Source organism: Choloepus didactylus, chromosome 12 (assembly GCF_015220235.1).
Source record: "Choloepus didactylus isolate mChoDid1 chromosome 12, mChoDid1.pri, whole genome shotgun sequence".
In the NCBI taxonomy this organism is placed as follows: Eukaryota; Metazoa; Chordata; class Mammalia; order Pilosa; family Megalonychidae; genus Choloepus; species Choloepus didactylus.
This window is the reverse complement of record NC_051318.1, coordinates 34,893,015-34,907,583: the sequence shown is the minus strand read 5'-3', so window position 1 is coordinate 34,907,583 and position 14,569 is coordinate 34,893,015. Positions and strand designations below refer to the sequence as shown.

Genomic DNA, 14,569 nt, shown 5'->3' with positions numbered 1-14,569 from the left:
TCTCTTGGCAATTGTGAATAATGCTGCTATGAACATTGGCGTGCAGATATCTGTTCGTGTCACTGCTTTCCGATCTTCCGGGTATATACCGAGAAGTGCAATCGCTGGATCGAATGGTAGCTCTATATCGAGTTTTCTAAGGAACTGCCAGACTGACTTCCAGAGTGGCTGAACCATTATACAGTCCCACCAACAATGAATAAGAGTTCCAATTTCTCCACATCCCCTCCAGCATTTGTAGTTTCCTGTTTGTTTAATGGCAGCCATTCTAACCGGTGTTAGATGGTATCTCATTGTGGTCTTAATTTGCATCTCTCTAATAGCTAGTGAAGCTGAACATTTTTTCATGTGTTTCTTGGCCATTTGTATGTCCTCTTCAGAGAACTGTCTTTTCATATCTTTTGCCCACTTTATAATTGGGCTGTCTGTACTATTGTCATTGAGTTGTAGGATTTCTTTTTATATGCAAGATATCAGTCTTTTGTCAGATACATGGTTTCCAAAAATTTTTTCCCATTGAGTTGGCTGCCTCTTTACCTTTTTGAGAAATTCCTTTGAGGTGCAGAAACTTCTAAGCTTGAGGAGTTCCCATTTATCTATTTTCTCTTTTGTTGCTTGTGCTTTGGGTGTAAAGTCTAGGAAGTGGCCGCCTAATACAAGGTCTTGAAGATGTTTTCCTACATTATCTTCTAGGAGTTTTATGGTACTTTCTTTTATAATGAGATCTTTGGTCCATTTTGAGTTAATTTTTGTGTAGGGGTGAGGTAGGGGTCCTCTTTCATTCTTTTGGATATGGATATCCAACTCTCCCAGCCCCATTTGTTGAAAAGACCATTATGGCTCAGTTCAGTGACTTTGGGGGCCTTATCAAAGATCAGTCGGCCATAGATCTGAGGGTCTATCTCTGAATTCTCAAATCGATTCCATTGATCTATATGTCTATCTTTGTGCCAGTACCATGCTGTTTTGGCAACTGTGGCTTTATAATAAGCTTCAAAGTCAGGGATTGTAAGTCCTCTCACTTCGTTTTTCTTTTTTAGAGTGTCTTTAGCAATTCGAGGCATCTTCCCTTTCCAAATAAATTTGATAACTAGCTTTTCCAAGTCTGCAAAGTAGGTTGTTGGAATTTTGATTGGGATTGCATTGAATCTTTAGATGAGTTTGGGTAGAATTGACATCTTAATGACATTTAGCCTTCCTATCCATGAACATGGAATATTTTTTCATCTTTTAAGGTCCCCTTCTATTTCTTTTAGTAGAGTTATGTAGTTTTCTTTGTATAGGTCTTTTACATCTTTGGTTAAGTTTATTCCTAGGTACTTGATATTTTTAGTTGCTATTGAAAATGGTATCTTTTTCTTGAGTGTCTCTTCAGTTTGTTCATTTCTAGCATATAGAAACATTACTGACTTATGTGCATTAATCTTGTATCCCGCTACTTTGCTAAATTTGTTTATTAGCTCTAGTAGGTGTATCGTTGATTTCTCAGGGTTTTCTAGATATAAGATCATATCATCTGCAAACAATGACAGTTTTACTTCTTCTTTTCCAATTTGGATGCCTTTTATTTCTTTGTCTTGCCGGATTGCCCTGGCTAGCACTTCCAGCACAATGTTGAATAACAGTGGTGACAGCGGGCATCCTTGTCTTGTTCCTGATCTTAGAGGGAAGGCTTTCAGTCTCTCACCATTGAGTACTATGCTGGCTGTGGGTTTTTCATATATGCTCTTTATCATGTTGAGGAAGTTTCCTTCAATTCCTACCTTTTGAAGTGTTTTTATCAAAAAGGGATGTTGGATTTTGTCAAATGCTTTTTCAGCATCTATTGAGATGATCAATTGATTTTTCCCTTTTGAGTTTTTAATGTGTTGTAATAGATTGATTGTTTTTCTTATGTTGAACCATCCTTGCATGCCTGGAATGAACCCCACTTGGTCATGGTGTATGATTTTTTTAATGTGTCTTTGGATTCGATTTGCAAGTATTTTGTTGAGGATTTTTGCATCTATATTCATTAGGGAGATTGGCCGGTAGTTTTCCTTTTTTGTAGCATCTTTGCCTGGTTTGGGTATTAGATTGATGTTAGCTTCATAAAATGAGTTACGTAGTGTTCCATTTTCTTCAATGTTTTGAAAGAGTTTGAGTAAGATTGGTGTCAGTTCTTTCTGGAAAGTTTGGTAGAATTCCCCTGTGAAGCCATCTGGCCCTGGGCATTTATTTGTGGGAAGATTTTTGATGACTGATTGGATCTCTTTGCTTGTGATGGGTTGGTTGAGGTCTTCTATTTCTTCTCTGGTCAGTCTAGGTTGTTCATATGTTTCCAGGAAATTGTCCATTTCCTCTACATTATCCAGTTTGTTGCCATACAGTTGTTCATAATATCCTCTTATATTTTTTTTAATTTCTTCAGGATCTGCAGTTATGTCACCTTTTTCATTCATTATTTTGTTTATATGGGTCTTCTCTCTTTTTGATTTTGTCAGTCTAGCTAGGGGCTTGTCAATCTTGTTGATCTTCTCAAAGAACCAACTTTTGGTGATATTTATCCTCTCTATTGTTTTTTTGTTCTCTATGTCATTTATTTCTGCTTTAATCCTTGTTATTTCTTTTCTTCTACTTGGTTTAGGATTGGTTTGCTGTTCATTTTCTAGCTTCTTCAGTTGATCCATTAGTTCTTTGATTTTGGCTCTTTCTTCCTTTTTAATATATGCGTTTAGTGCTATAAATTTCCCCCTTAGCACTGCTTTTGCTGCGTCCCATAGGTTTTGGTATGTTGTGTTCTCATTTTCATTCGTCTCTATATATTTAGCAATTTCTCTTGCTATTTCTTCTTTAACCCACTGATTGTTTAGGAGTGTGTTGTTTAACCTCCAGGTATTTGTGAATTTTCTAAGTCTCTGATGGTTATTGACTTCTAATTGTATTCCATTGTGGTCAGAGAATGTGCTTTGAATAATTTCAATCTTTTTAAATTTATTGAGGCTTGTTTTATGTCCCAGCATATGATCTATTCTGGAGAAAGTTCCATGAGCACTAGAAAAGTATGTGTATCCTGGTGATTTGGGATGTAATGTCCTATATATGTCTGTTAAATCTAATTCATTTATCAGATTGTTTAGGTTTTCAATTTCCTTATTGGTCTTCTGTCTGGTTGATCTATCTATAGGAGAGAGTGATGTGTTGAAGTCTCCCAGAATTATTGTGGAAACATCAATTGCTTCCTTTAGTCTTTCCAGTGTTTCTCTCATGTATTTTGTGGCACCTTGATTGGGTGCATAGACATTTACGATTGTTATTTCTTCTTGCTGAATTGCCCCTTTTATTAGTATGTAGTGGCCTTCTTTGTCTCTCAAAACATCCCTGCATTTGAAGTCTATTTTATCTGAGATTAATATTGCTACACCTGCTTTCTTTTGGCTGTAGCTTGCATGAAATATTTTTTTCCATCCTTTCACTTTCAGTTTCTTTGTGTCCCTGTGTCTAAGATGAGTCTCTTGTATGCAACATATTGATGGTTGATTTTTTTTGATCCATTCTGTGAATCTATATCTTTTAATTGGGGAGTTTAATCCATTTACATTCAACGTTAAAACCGTGAAGGCATTTCTTGAATCGGCCATCTTATCCTTTGGTTTATGTTTGCCATATTTTTCCCTCTCTCTATTAATATCCTTTATTGTACCCATACCGAATCTCTTTAGTACTGAACCTTTCTCCAAGTCTCTCTGTCCTGTCTTTGTTTCTCTGTCTGTAGGGCTCTCTTTAGTATCTCCAGTAGGGCAGGTCTCTTGTTAGCAAATTCTCTCAGCATTTGTTTGTCTGTGAAAAATTTAAGCTCTCCCTCAAATTTGAAGGAGAGCTTTGCTGGATAAAGTATTCTTGGCTGGAAATTTTTCTCACTCAGAATTTTAAATATATCGTGCCACTGCCTTCTCGCCTCCATGGTGGCTGCTGAGTAGTCACTACTTAGTCTTATGCTGCTTCCTTTGTATGTGGTGAATTGCTTTTCTCTTGCTGCTTTCAGAACTTGCTCCTTCTCTTTCTGTGTTTGACAGTGTGATCAGTATATGTCTCGGAGTGGGTTTATTTGGATTTATTCTATTTGGAGTTCGCTGAGCATTTATGATTTGTGTATTTATGTTGTTTAGAAGATTTGGGAAGTTTTCCCCAACAATTTCTTTGAATACTCTTCCTAGACCTTTACCCTTTTCTTCCCCTTCTGGGACACCAATGAGTCTTATATTTGGACGTTTCATATTATCTATCATATCCCTGAGGTCCATTTCGATTTTTTCAATTTTTTTCCCCATTCTTTCTTTTATGCTTTCATTTTCCATTCTGTCATCTTCCAGGTCACTGATTCGTTGTTCAACTTCCTCTAGTCTTGTACTATGAGTGTCCAGAATCTTTTTAATTTGGTCAACAGTTTCTTTAATTTCCATAAGATCATCCATTTTTTTATTTAGTCTTGCAATGTCTTCTTTATGCTCTTCTAGAGTCTTCTTGATTTCCTTCATATCCCGTACTATGGTCTCATTGTTCATCTTTAGTTCTTTGAGTAGCTGCTCTAGGTGCTGTGTCTCTTCTGATCTTTTGATTTGGGTGCTTGGGCTTGCGTTATCCATATCGTCTGGTTTTTTCATATGCTTTATAATTTTCTGTTGTTTTTGGCCTCGTGGCATTTGCTGAACTTGATAGGGTTCTTTAAGGTTTGTAGACCTATTGAAGTCCTTATCTCTAATTTATCAGATCTACAGCTTCGTGGAGTAAACTTTCTCTAACTAACCAGCAGGTGGCGTCCACGAGCCACCTGTTCTCCACAAGCCAGTTTTCCCCTGTTTAGCCTTTTTGGTGAGTGGGGGAGTGAGTCTTGTGGGGTTCAATTGGTGTACCAAGCTTGCGTGTGTAGCTGGTGTTGCCTGCCCTGTATGTGGGGCGTGTTTCTGGGCAGTCGGGGAGGGGGGGTGGCCCTAACAATCAAATCTCCCTGATGATCCTAGAGTTTTAAAGCTGCTGCAATAGTCTAATCCTTCAGTTCAGTCCTGCCACAGTTTGTCTCTGCCACTGACCCACAAGTCCTTGGTATTGGCGTATGGCTCCTGAGACTTGCAAGTGGGCCCCTCTTCCAGGCTGTGCACCCCGGGTCCTCTGTTGAGGGATGACTGTGCTATGTCACAGGTGAGTGCCGTCCCCCCAGGGCAGTTCTGGGCTGCTGGGGCTGTGTAGGGAGGCTCCCAGTCTGCTCAAATGATGGCTGAATGGGGCTTTGTTAATTCACACTGCTCCACCTTCCCAGCTCTGGGACAATCAGCTGAGGTTGCAGGGAAGGCTAATGTCCACGCCCAGTTTTGTGGTGTGTGCCTGTTATTTGAAGCACTTCCGTCACACTGGGTTGTCTGGGGCAGCTCTGGGCTATGGGGCTGGCGATGGGCAGGAGTGTTTCCTGTCCACCAAGATGGTGGCTGTGAGCAGACATCCCCCTTTTCTTGGGAAGTTGTGGTGTTTAGTGAATTTTCTCAGCCACTGGATTATTGCCTTTTGTCTAGGAGCTCTCTTAGTTCTGCTCTTGACTTGATGTGCCCAAATTGCAATTCTTTGAAGCTTTCTGTATTGGGCTTCTTAGAGTAATTGTTTTAGAAAAAGAAAAAAGGATTAAAAAAAAAAAAAAAAACGGCCCTCCTCAGAGATCTAATGGGTTATTGAAATGCTAAGAGACAAAGCAACCAGGGCCATTAAGGAAAGGTCCACAGGGCAGAGAGATCAGCTTTTCTTCGGGATTTGCATATGCGCCTCAAGGCCTGAGCTCCGCCCTTCCCCTTTCTGTGTTCACCAGAACTCCAAAAATCCTCTGCTTTTATTTTGGAGTTTTTCGTGTTATTTTTTTTTTTTTTTTCTATGCCTGTCTCCTCTCTGCTGGGCTGGCAGCTCTCAGATTCTCTGGTGTCTGGTCTCAGTGTATCTATGGTTGGAGTATGGATCAGTAGAATGAGTTTCCGAGAAGGGCTACCACTGTAGTTCTCCCTTCTCCTTCCCGGAGCCGGCAGCCCCTCCTCCCACGGGACCGAGCCTGGCAGGGAGGGGCGCGGGTCCCCTGGCCGCAAAAACCCTCAGATTTCGCTGATCTCAGCAGTTCGACATTTTCATGAGTGTTGTATGAAGTATGCCCAAAGACAGATTGCTCTGTGGTGTCCAGTCCACGCAGTTCCTGACTTTTTACCTACTTTCCTGGAGGAGTAACTAAAACTTACAGCTCACCAGTCTGCCATCTTGCCCCGCCTCTCCAATCCGTTCACTTTTATGATATTGTCCACTATATTAAGACAGTTTTCATTGTTAAACCAATTAGCTAAATCAGTCAGGTAAGTCTGAGTTTATTTTTCAATTCAAATAACATGTGAACACATGGCCTTGGTACAACCATGTCATTTCTAAGTCCTGACTTTAAGGTAGATGATTCCTGGAAGGAGGTTTTCTAAAAATTTATCACCTGAATAAATAATAAGGTGCTGACTAATGGGACCCTTTGGATCAAGTCATTTTAGAATAATATCTTTGGCAACCAAGAGGATTTTGCATCCTACATCAATATACACCATTTTTAGTTTCTGGATGGGTAAGAATTTTGCCTTTCTTTTGTGAGTGGTAAGAAGGGTGACTATGGAAAGGGAGGTGGAAGGGAAACTGGCAGACCAATTTTAGGAAAGAATTTGCATGGAAGTGGAGGTTCTGGAAATTGTTTCCTTATAATTACCCATGCCTGTTTATCTCCTGGAATAACTGTGTGCCTAGGGCAAATTCACCCTAGCCAGAAGGCAGTTACTCTGGACAGGTGAGCAAGGCCATTTCGTTCCTGATTTGGCAGACAGATTCTGAATATAAGACCCAGAGTACCACAATCCCCTTTGGGGTAGTAATTTTCCATCTGAGTTAGAATTTCTCTTCCCTGTGAGTGGGTCAGCCCTTCAGTAGGACTAGCCCAGCATATGATCTGTTTTGTGTAAATAAGGGAGAGTCTTCAAGGCATCTGGGCTTTGAGGTCACTCCAGGGATATAACCTGCCATGAACCTGTCCAGTACAGTTGCTTGAATAATTGTCATGAAGTACCACGTAGTATTCAAGGCTTCCTGATGGTAAAACCAGGATTGAGTGACCAGCTGGCCTGAAGCAAACCTAAGTTGGTATACAGGTCATTATAAAAATTTTGCATAGAAGCTTTCCTTTTTCTATTTCTATGATATCTTTAATGTTTATCTCATAATATTCTGTGGTGATGGTATATAAGACCCAGAAATATTTATTCTCATCTCATAAAAGCTACTCCAACATATATTCAATCTGTGCATGAATCATCAGTCAATATAAGGGAAAATATATAGAATATTGTCTACATTAGGTAGGATTTTGGGGGCACATAAACTGTAAGTAGTGTTATAAAGTAAAACTAGTTTCTCAAATCATACATATTTACGCTCATTATAGTCATCCAAGTTATAGTAATATACATTCTGGGGAAAAAGCCTTAACGACTATTACTAGTAATGAGGTTGGAGCAGAGGGAAATCTAACTCCGTCCACTTATCACAGGTTTGGAGAGGGCTTCCTCTTATGTCCCATTTACCCAGTCAGCCATCCTATTTCCAGCTCCCCATATTTAGTTGCTCCATTTACATATATCTATGAAATATATAATCCATAAATGATATTTCAAATGTTTATGCATTTTTATAACAATCATGTTATTCTGTATTACAACATGCAATCTAATAAATTAATCTTAAGTGGCTAGGTTAATTTTCCTACTGATACTTAATTTCAAGGCAGATTTTAGAAAGTAGCATTAAATATGATATGTTTACATAAGTATTCTAAGATGAGTATACTTTTCATTCTCAATACATTTTTAATAAATGTATCCTTAATAAGTTAATGAATCATAATTACTTAAAAAATCTTACCCTTTTACCATCCTTCCTTTAGATAGGAATTTGTATCACACAAAAGAGACAAAACTGTTAAGAATAGCAGTTCATTATTTTCAGCTTTCTGTAAATGTTTATACTTACAATTAATGATAAAATACATGAAAAGATAAGAAATGGCCTATTGGGCTAATAAAAATATCCTTTCAGGAAAGATATTAATGATGTATTTGACATTATTCATAAGTGCATATACCCAAACCTACTTTCTAGTACAAACAAGTATACATCAATGCCAAAAAAAGTAGTTCAGTTTTTAAAAACAGCTCTTATTTGCTTAATATGATCCAACTTGTGTTTAAATATATATCAACATTTATTGATGTTACCTTAAGATTTTAGTGACTGCAGTCTCTTTTTCCAGAAGGTTCCTTGCCCTGATGCTGAAAACAGACTTGCGAAGCTATAAAATTGTAAGAGAATGAATTTAGTTTTCAAATGTAATGGAATAATACACTGACAGGTCATTAAACAAATAAGCAATAAACATTAAATATGCATGTTTTTCACTAAAGCATCATCATATAATAGATTCTATTATTTATCTTTATTTTCTATTTTTACTTTTATTTGTGCAAAACTGCAAACTTATTAGGTTATTTGTCATGACTATGGGATGCTGCATTGGTGATATGTCACTAGTAATGATATTGTCTTATGTGTGGGCAGGTTTTTCAGTTTCCAAAGAATTTAATGTTGGAACTAGTATTGGAATCCATAATCACCACTGTTTAGTAAAAGGTTAGATAACCCACATTAAGTCTGCTTTGGGATCTTGGTCTGTGACTTAATAATAATTTCTACAACAGGTTTGGGAGTTGTTTTGCTTATAGACAATTATAAAATTACTCCAGAGAAGAGGACTAAGAAAAAAAATCCTGGAGGCAGGCTGTAAACCAGATGATATATCCCCCCAAACTCAGCTCTGTTCTGCTCGCTATTTGCAGAAGTTAGACTGGTGACAGGTGTAAAGGGAGCCAAAAATGGGTGACTGTAAGTCTTGTGGGCAGAGAAAGAACAGGGAATCACAACCACCATGGGAAGATTTCCTACCAACAAAGGACTAGAACATGTTAACTCCAACAACCAGACTAAACTGAAGATAGTAACTGGAGAACGACTTGCTCATTTTGATTAATAGATTACATTAGATTTATTGAGTGCTTGGCACAGTTTTAGTGACTATTGGAGATAGAGGATAAATAAGAATCAGAGTTCCTGCTTTCTAGGATTGAATAGTTTAGTAAGAAAGGCAGGACCAGGACACATGAGTACATCAGGATAAAAGATGAGAGGGACATTGGGATTTGGGGTGGAGAGGTCAGTGTGTCAAGAGTAGTCATCAAGGACAGTTGAAGAAGTGGAAGTTGTTTTGGGCCTGAAGGATGTTTAAGATTTACATAACGCAAAGGAAGCAGCTCGGGTGAGGGACTGAATTTGGAAATGTATACAAAGGGCAAGCTGGTTTGGTGCAAATTATAAGCAGAAGGAGGTGACTTTGTAAGCAAGGCAAGTGGAGGAGAAAGTGCTAAGGGAAACGGTGCTTCAAACAGAGTTGAAGGGGGGAAAAAAGCAAGAGACAGCACAACTCTGTATTCAGTAAAAATAAAGCGTCTAGTTCCTTTTAAATAAGATTAGGGAACTTGAGATGCAAAGCCATGGAGCCCCAGCCTGCAAACAAATCTATAAGCAAATGCTATAATGTCAGCCTGTATGTCCTTATGGTGAGAGCTGGAAAAGAACTGATAGGCATGAATTAGCCTTTTCAGCTACAACTAAAGCCCTAAATAACATCATAATTAGCAATGTAATTTTCATATTTCATAGCAGATCTGTAAGAGAGGACAGGATCATTGAACACATTTGCAATTTTCCCCAATGAGGAAAGGTGGTACACTTATTTGTTGTTGTTTAGATAATAAAAAACTGAATTGGCTTCATTATTCACTAGAACTCATAGGAGAATAAGTTAATATGTGGACAAGGAGGAAAGAGTGGATGCTACTTATTCAGCAATTATATTTTTCAGAATAGCACACAAAAGGCTATTTACAATGATATATCATGAACCTTTCCTAAATCTTCTTCCCTCCCTTTATCTTCCCTTTTGGAGACAATATCCAGCTGAATGGTCCGGTCATGCCAGAACTGCTGCTCTTTTGATACACATAACCATGAGAAAGGCCCAGGCTACAGGGCCACAGCTACAAGAAGCTTTAGGAGAGGACTGCACTGCAGAACACACCTTGTCATCTTCAAAGGACAATGGCACGCCTTGGTCATCTTTCCCTTAGGTCGCAGTCTGAATTCAGTCTCTTATCAACTACCTCTGCTGAAGCTTAAAACGATGTTCTTCATGTTAGGAAAAACCTTTTCAGAAACTGGGGATAAGGTCTATTGTTTCCTAAATTATTTCTGCACTGCATAAAATTACTAAAGGGCTAGCCAGTCTCTTTTGTCTTAATCTTGAACTGATTAAAGCAAAGTACAGTAATAATCTGTACAAGGGAGTAACTGAGACTTGTTTTTATTACCAACAGCAAAAGTAGCAAAATAATAAATATAATAGCAGAACTTCGGATTCAGCCTTGGGATGTTCCTGAAAGAAGAAAGAAAGGATCCTCTCTATATTTCATGATAAATAATTATAAATGCCCACATATATACATATATGCACACGTAAATATATACACATGTGTGCATATGTACATGTGTATATAAATGCAACTATATGATATCCTAAATACGTATTTAGATGGTTATATGTTTTAACTGTCTCGTTTCCTAGTAAACAAATAAGGCCTATAGTGATTACTTCGTTTTTCACATCTATTTTTCTTATTTCTTTAGTAAAGCTTTACACATTTCTTTTAGCAAAGGGCATTCTCTGCTTCATACATTTCTTTTAGCAAAGAACCTTCAACTGTGCTAGTGACAACTGTCAGAGCTATGCTGCTCTGCATTGCCCTCTCCTGGCTCCAAAAGATACTGATGGTTACCAAAAATAAGCATCAAAAAATTTAGGGAACACAGAGATCCATTTCATGATAAATAATTTTAGATCTGAAATTGAAAACATTAGCTATGAAAGATGTAAGTAATTGCTCATTCTGGATCTAAACATATCAGAAATGTAAAACTTAAAGAGAAGGGTATGGTTGGCACATTTGCATAGAGCTGGAAATCAGTTTGCATGAAAACATTTCAAAGATGAGTTGAAAAAGACTCTTTCGTTTGTAAAACTAATAGATTTGGCTCCACCAGATATCCATTCTCTGAATGAATTAATGATAAAAAAATAAAGGAATTAAATTTAAATTTTTGAACACGTACAGAGAGGATATATTTTTGAAGTATTACACTTTTAATTTAAAAAGATGTTTCCAGAATTTTTTAACACGAAATTCAAGAGCCTGAGAATTCAACTCAATTTGCATAGACTTATTTGTGATTGAATGATTTGGAGCTCAAGGACAGAGGCATCAGTGGATGGACCTTGCTGAGTTTTTTCCAGTCTTTTAAGTCTTTTAATCTTCTTCTTTCCCTAACAATATATCTATTGAAGAACCTGGGCCATTTGACCTCTAGTTTGCTGGAATGTGGATTTTGCTTAGCACAAATTGGCAGCTGGAACCAAGGGTTTCATCAGACTCAAGTTTGATCTTTTTGGCAAGGCCATAGATGGGGCACTATGCTTTCGTCAGGAGGTACAGACTGTTTGTCTCTCTTTTTGTAATATTAGCAGTATTGATGTTCATTAATTCATTGATCCATTAATTCATTGAGGTTACAAAATTGTCATTTTTCATCTCATGGTTGGAAGACTTTTATAATGAGATGCTTCCCTTCATGTATTATTTGGTTACCTAGTGTGCCAGTTTGAATGTATTATGTCCTCCAGAAAAAGCCATATTCTTTGATGAAATCTTGTGGGGCAGACATAATAGTGGGAATTAAGTTGGAACGTTTGAATTAGGTTGTTTGCATCGAGATGCGCCCCACCCAACTGTAGATGATAACTGATGGGATATTTCCATGGAGGAGTGGCCCCACCCATTCAGGGTGGGCCTTGATCAATGGAGCCATATAAACGTGCTGACTCAAAGAGATGGAACCGAGTGCAGCTGTGAGTGACATTTTGAAGAGGAGCAAGCTTGCTAGAGAGGAACGTCCTGGGAGAAAGCCATTTTGAAACCAGAACTTTGGAGCAGATGCCAGCCACGTGCCTTCCCAGCTAACAGAGGTTTTCCGGATGCCATTGGCCATCCTCCAGTGAAGGTACCCGATTACTGATGTGTTACCTTGGACACTTTATGGCCTTAAGACTGTAACTGTGTAGCCAAATAAACCCCCTTTTTATAAAAGCCAATCCATCTCTGGTGTTTTGCATTCCGCAGCATTAGCAAACTAGGACACCTAGTGGTACAATTTATTAAGAAAAGGCAGGAAAAATGCATGATTCTTTACCTTTATTTTTTATATAATTAATATTTTCTATTATTCTCTGAAGATGATCATATATTATTTTAAAAATGACATTATGAACTCAAGTACTTATTTGATAGGCTTCAATCCATTTCAATTAATGTCCTTATTGTAGGTCAAATTATCCCAATTGTATTCATTGGGAGTTTTTTCACTTTGGCCCATACGTCTTTTTGACATGACCCTAGTAGTGTTTGGGAAAGCTTTCTTGTTCTCAAGTATGACAAGATGCTGCAAACTCATCTTATATTTTTTCTGTTCCAAATAGCAATTTCCTCCAAGAAGCACTGGTTTCTTTTATTGGGAAATGGTGCTTCAAGAACATAATCTAGATTCCAGAGACTCTCTTTGCTACTAGTTGGTCATTGTTTGTAGGCCTTTGCCTGGACAGCACTGGGAGCTGTTTTTAAAGATTAAATAACTACTAAGTTTATTATATATTAATATTGATTATTATAATTGCTAATTAATTATTAATTTTGATGATATTAATATATCAATATTGACAAAGTGATACTTTTTATTTCAATTCAGGACAAAGCATTTTTACTTAACCTCTTCTATATGACATTTGTTTCTTTTTTGTTTCTGCATCGAGACTCTTGATTATCAAGGACACAGGATAATTAGACTTAGACTTTCTCATAATCACTCATTAGTTTCATCCCACATTTCAAAGACAATTGTCTCAGACTAAAAATACCTACACTAACATCATCAATACAACTAATGAATATTAAAGAAGTGTTACATATATTCTTCCCATTCTCCTGTCACGTTTGTACACTTGTACTACACCTACATTATCAGAGTGGATAGCCACGACATACGATATTCTCCTTTTTAATCCTTAATTAGTCTTAATTTTATTTTGGATGCTCACTATTAGTTCCTATGTCAGCATCTTCCTAACCATTTGTGTTGTCCAAAGCACATTTTTCAGTAGTTTCCCAGGAAGTGCACATGGGAACAATATTACTAATGTTCTTAATAGTTTTTAATGTTCTATTAAATAGTTTTATCTGCTTGAAAGTCAGTCTTTCTGGATATTAAACACTTGGCTCACTTATTCGTTCCCTGGATATCTTAAATATGTTATTCTATTTTCTTTTGACTTAAAGTACTGCTGTTGAAAAGTCTGATGATAATCTAATATTTTTTCATTTATAAGTCACTTGCCCTTTTTTGGTTGGATATCAAAAGAACTTTTTATTTTGAAATTTAAAGTCAAGTAAATTGTCCAGAATGTGTCTTAGTTTGGGTCATTTGAGGTTGATATTTTCAGGTACATGGTGTGCCCTTTTTTAGAAAAGTTAGTATGTGTTTTCTCCTCTTGCTTTGGTTTTCTTCTCTAAGGACTCCTATAATTAATTTTCTATTTCTCTTAAGGCATTTGTTGTATATTTGTTGTATATTTTTACTCTATGTTCCTTCAGTCTTTATTACTTTAATTTATATTTAATTTGTAATTCTTTTCTGAGTTCTAACACCTTATTTCTGAGTTTTTCTAATTCTTTTTTATGTTGCTATTTAAAACTTATTTAATTTTTAATACCTCTTAACTCATTTTGAAATACTATGTTACAGTTTGACCTGTTTGTGGGCTAACTTTATTGTATGTTTTCACTTTCTGCTCCTTATTCAGTTTATCTTATAATAACTGGTAGGGAATTTGTCCTTGATAATTTTCACTCATTTTTATGCAAAATTAGTTTTCCTGAACAGTTAGAAGGAGGAACAGTTTAGTGAGGCTCTTGTAACTCCTGAGCTTCCGCTTCTGTTGTTTTGATATAGTGGTCAACATATGGCAACTTTCTTTCTGGGATTTCCTGGCTCTGTTTCCCTCTCCCCCCACTCCGCAACCGCTTTTATCTGGACCTGCTTTTTCCTTTATCACTATTGTCCATTCCACTCGGAAGTTTTTCTTCAGTGTGGAGCTTGGTGGGGGTTCTTTTGTTCTCAGAAACATCAGATGCCCTGTAACTAACCTTGGTTCCCTCCCGCACAGACGCAGACTCCTGGGTGTTGGCTTGTCCCCACCTGATTTATTTGGGGTTTGTGGATTATCCACTTTGGTTGCAAAAGTTGTCTGTGGATTTTTGGT

At 37.3% G+C, this 14,569-nt stretch overlaps 1 protein-coding gene across 3 annotated transcripts in view; it reads right to left on the bottom strand.

The window, feature by feature from the left end:
• Nucleotides 1–14,569, bottom strand: part of NALCN (sodium leak channel, non-selective) — a 373,030-nt gene that overhangs the window by 72,654 nt on the left and 285,807 nt on the right. For all 3 annotated transcript variants that reach the window (XM_037800332.1, XM_037800333.1, XM_037800334.1), the window contains one exon: nucleotides 8,310–8,383. In XM_037800332.1, coding sequence (XP_037656260.1) covers nucleotides 8,310–8,383 — 74 coding nt within the window. The remainder of the gene's footprint in view (nucleotides 1–8,309; nucleotides 8,384–14,569) is intronic.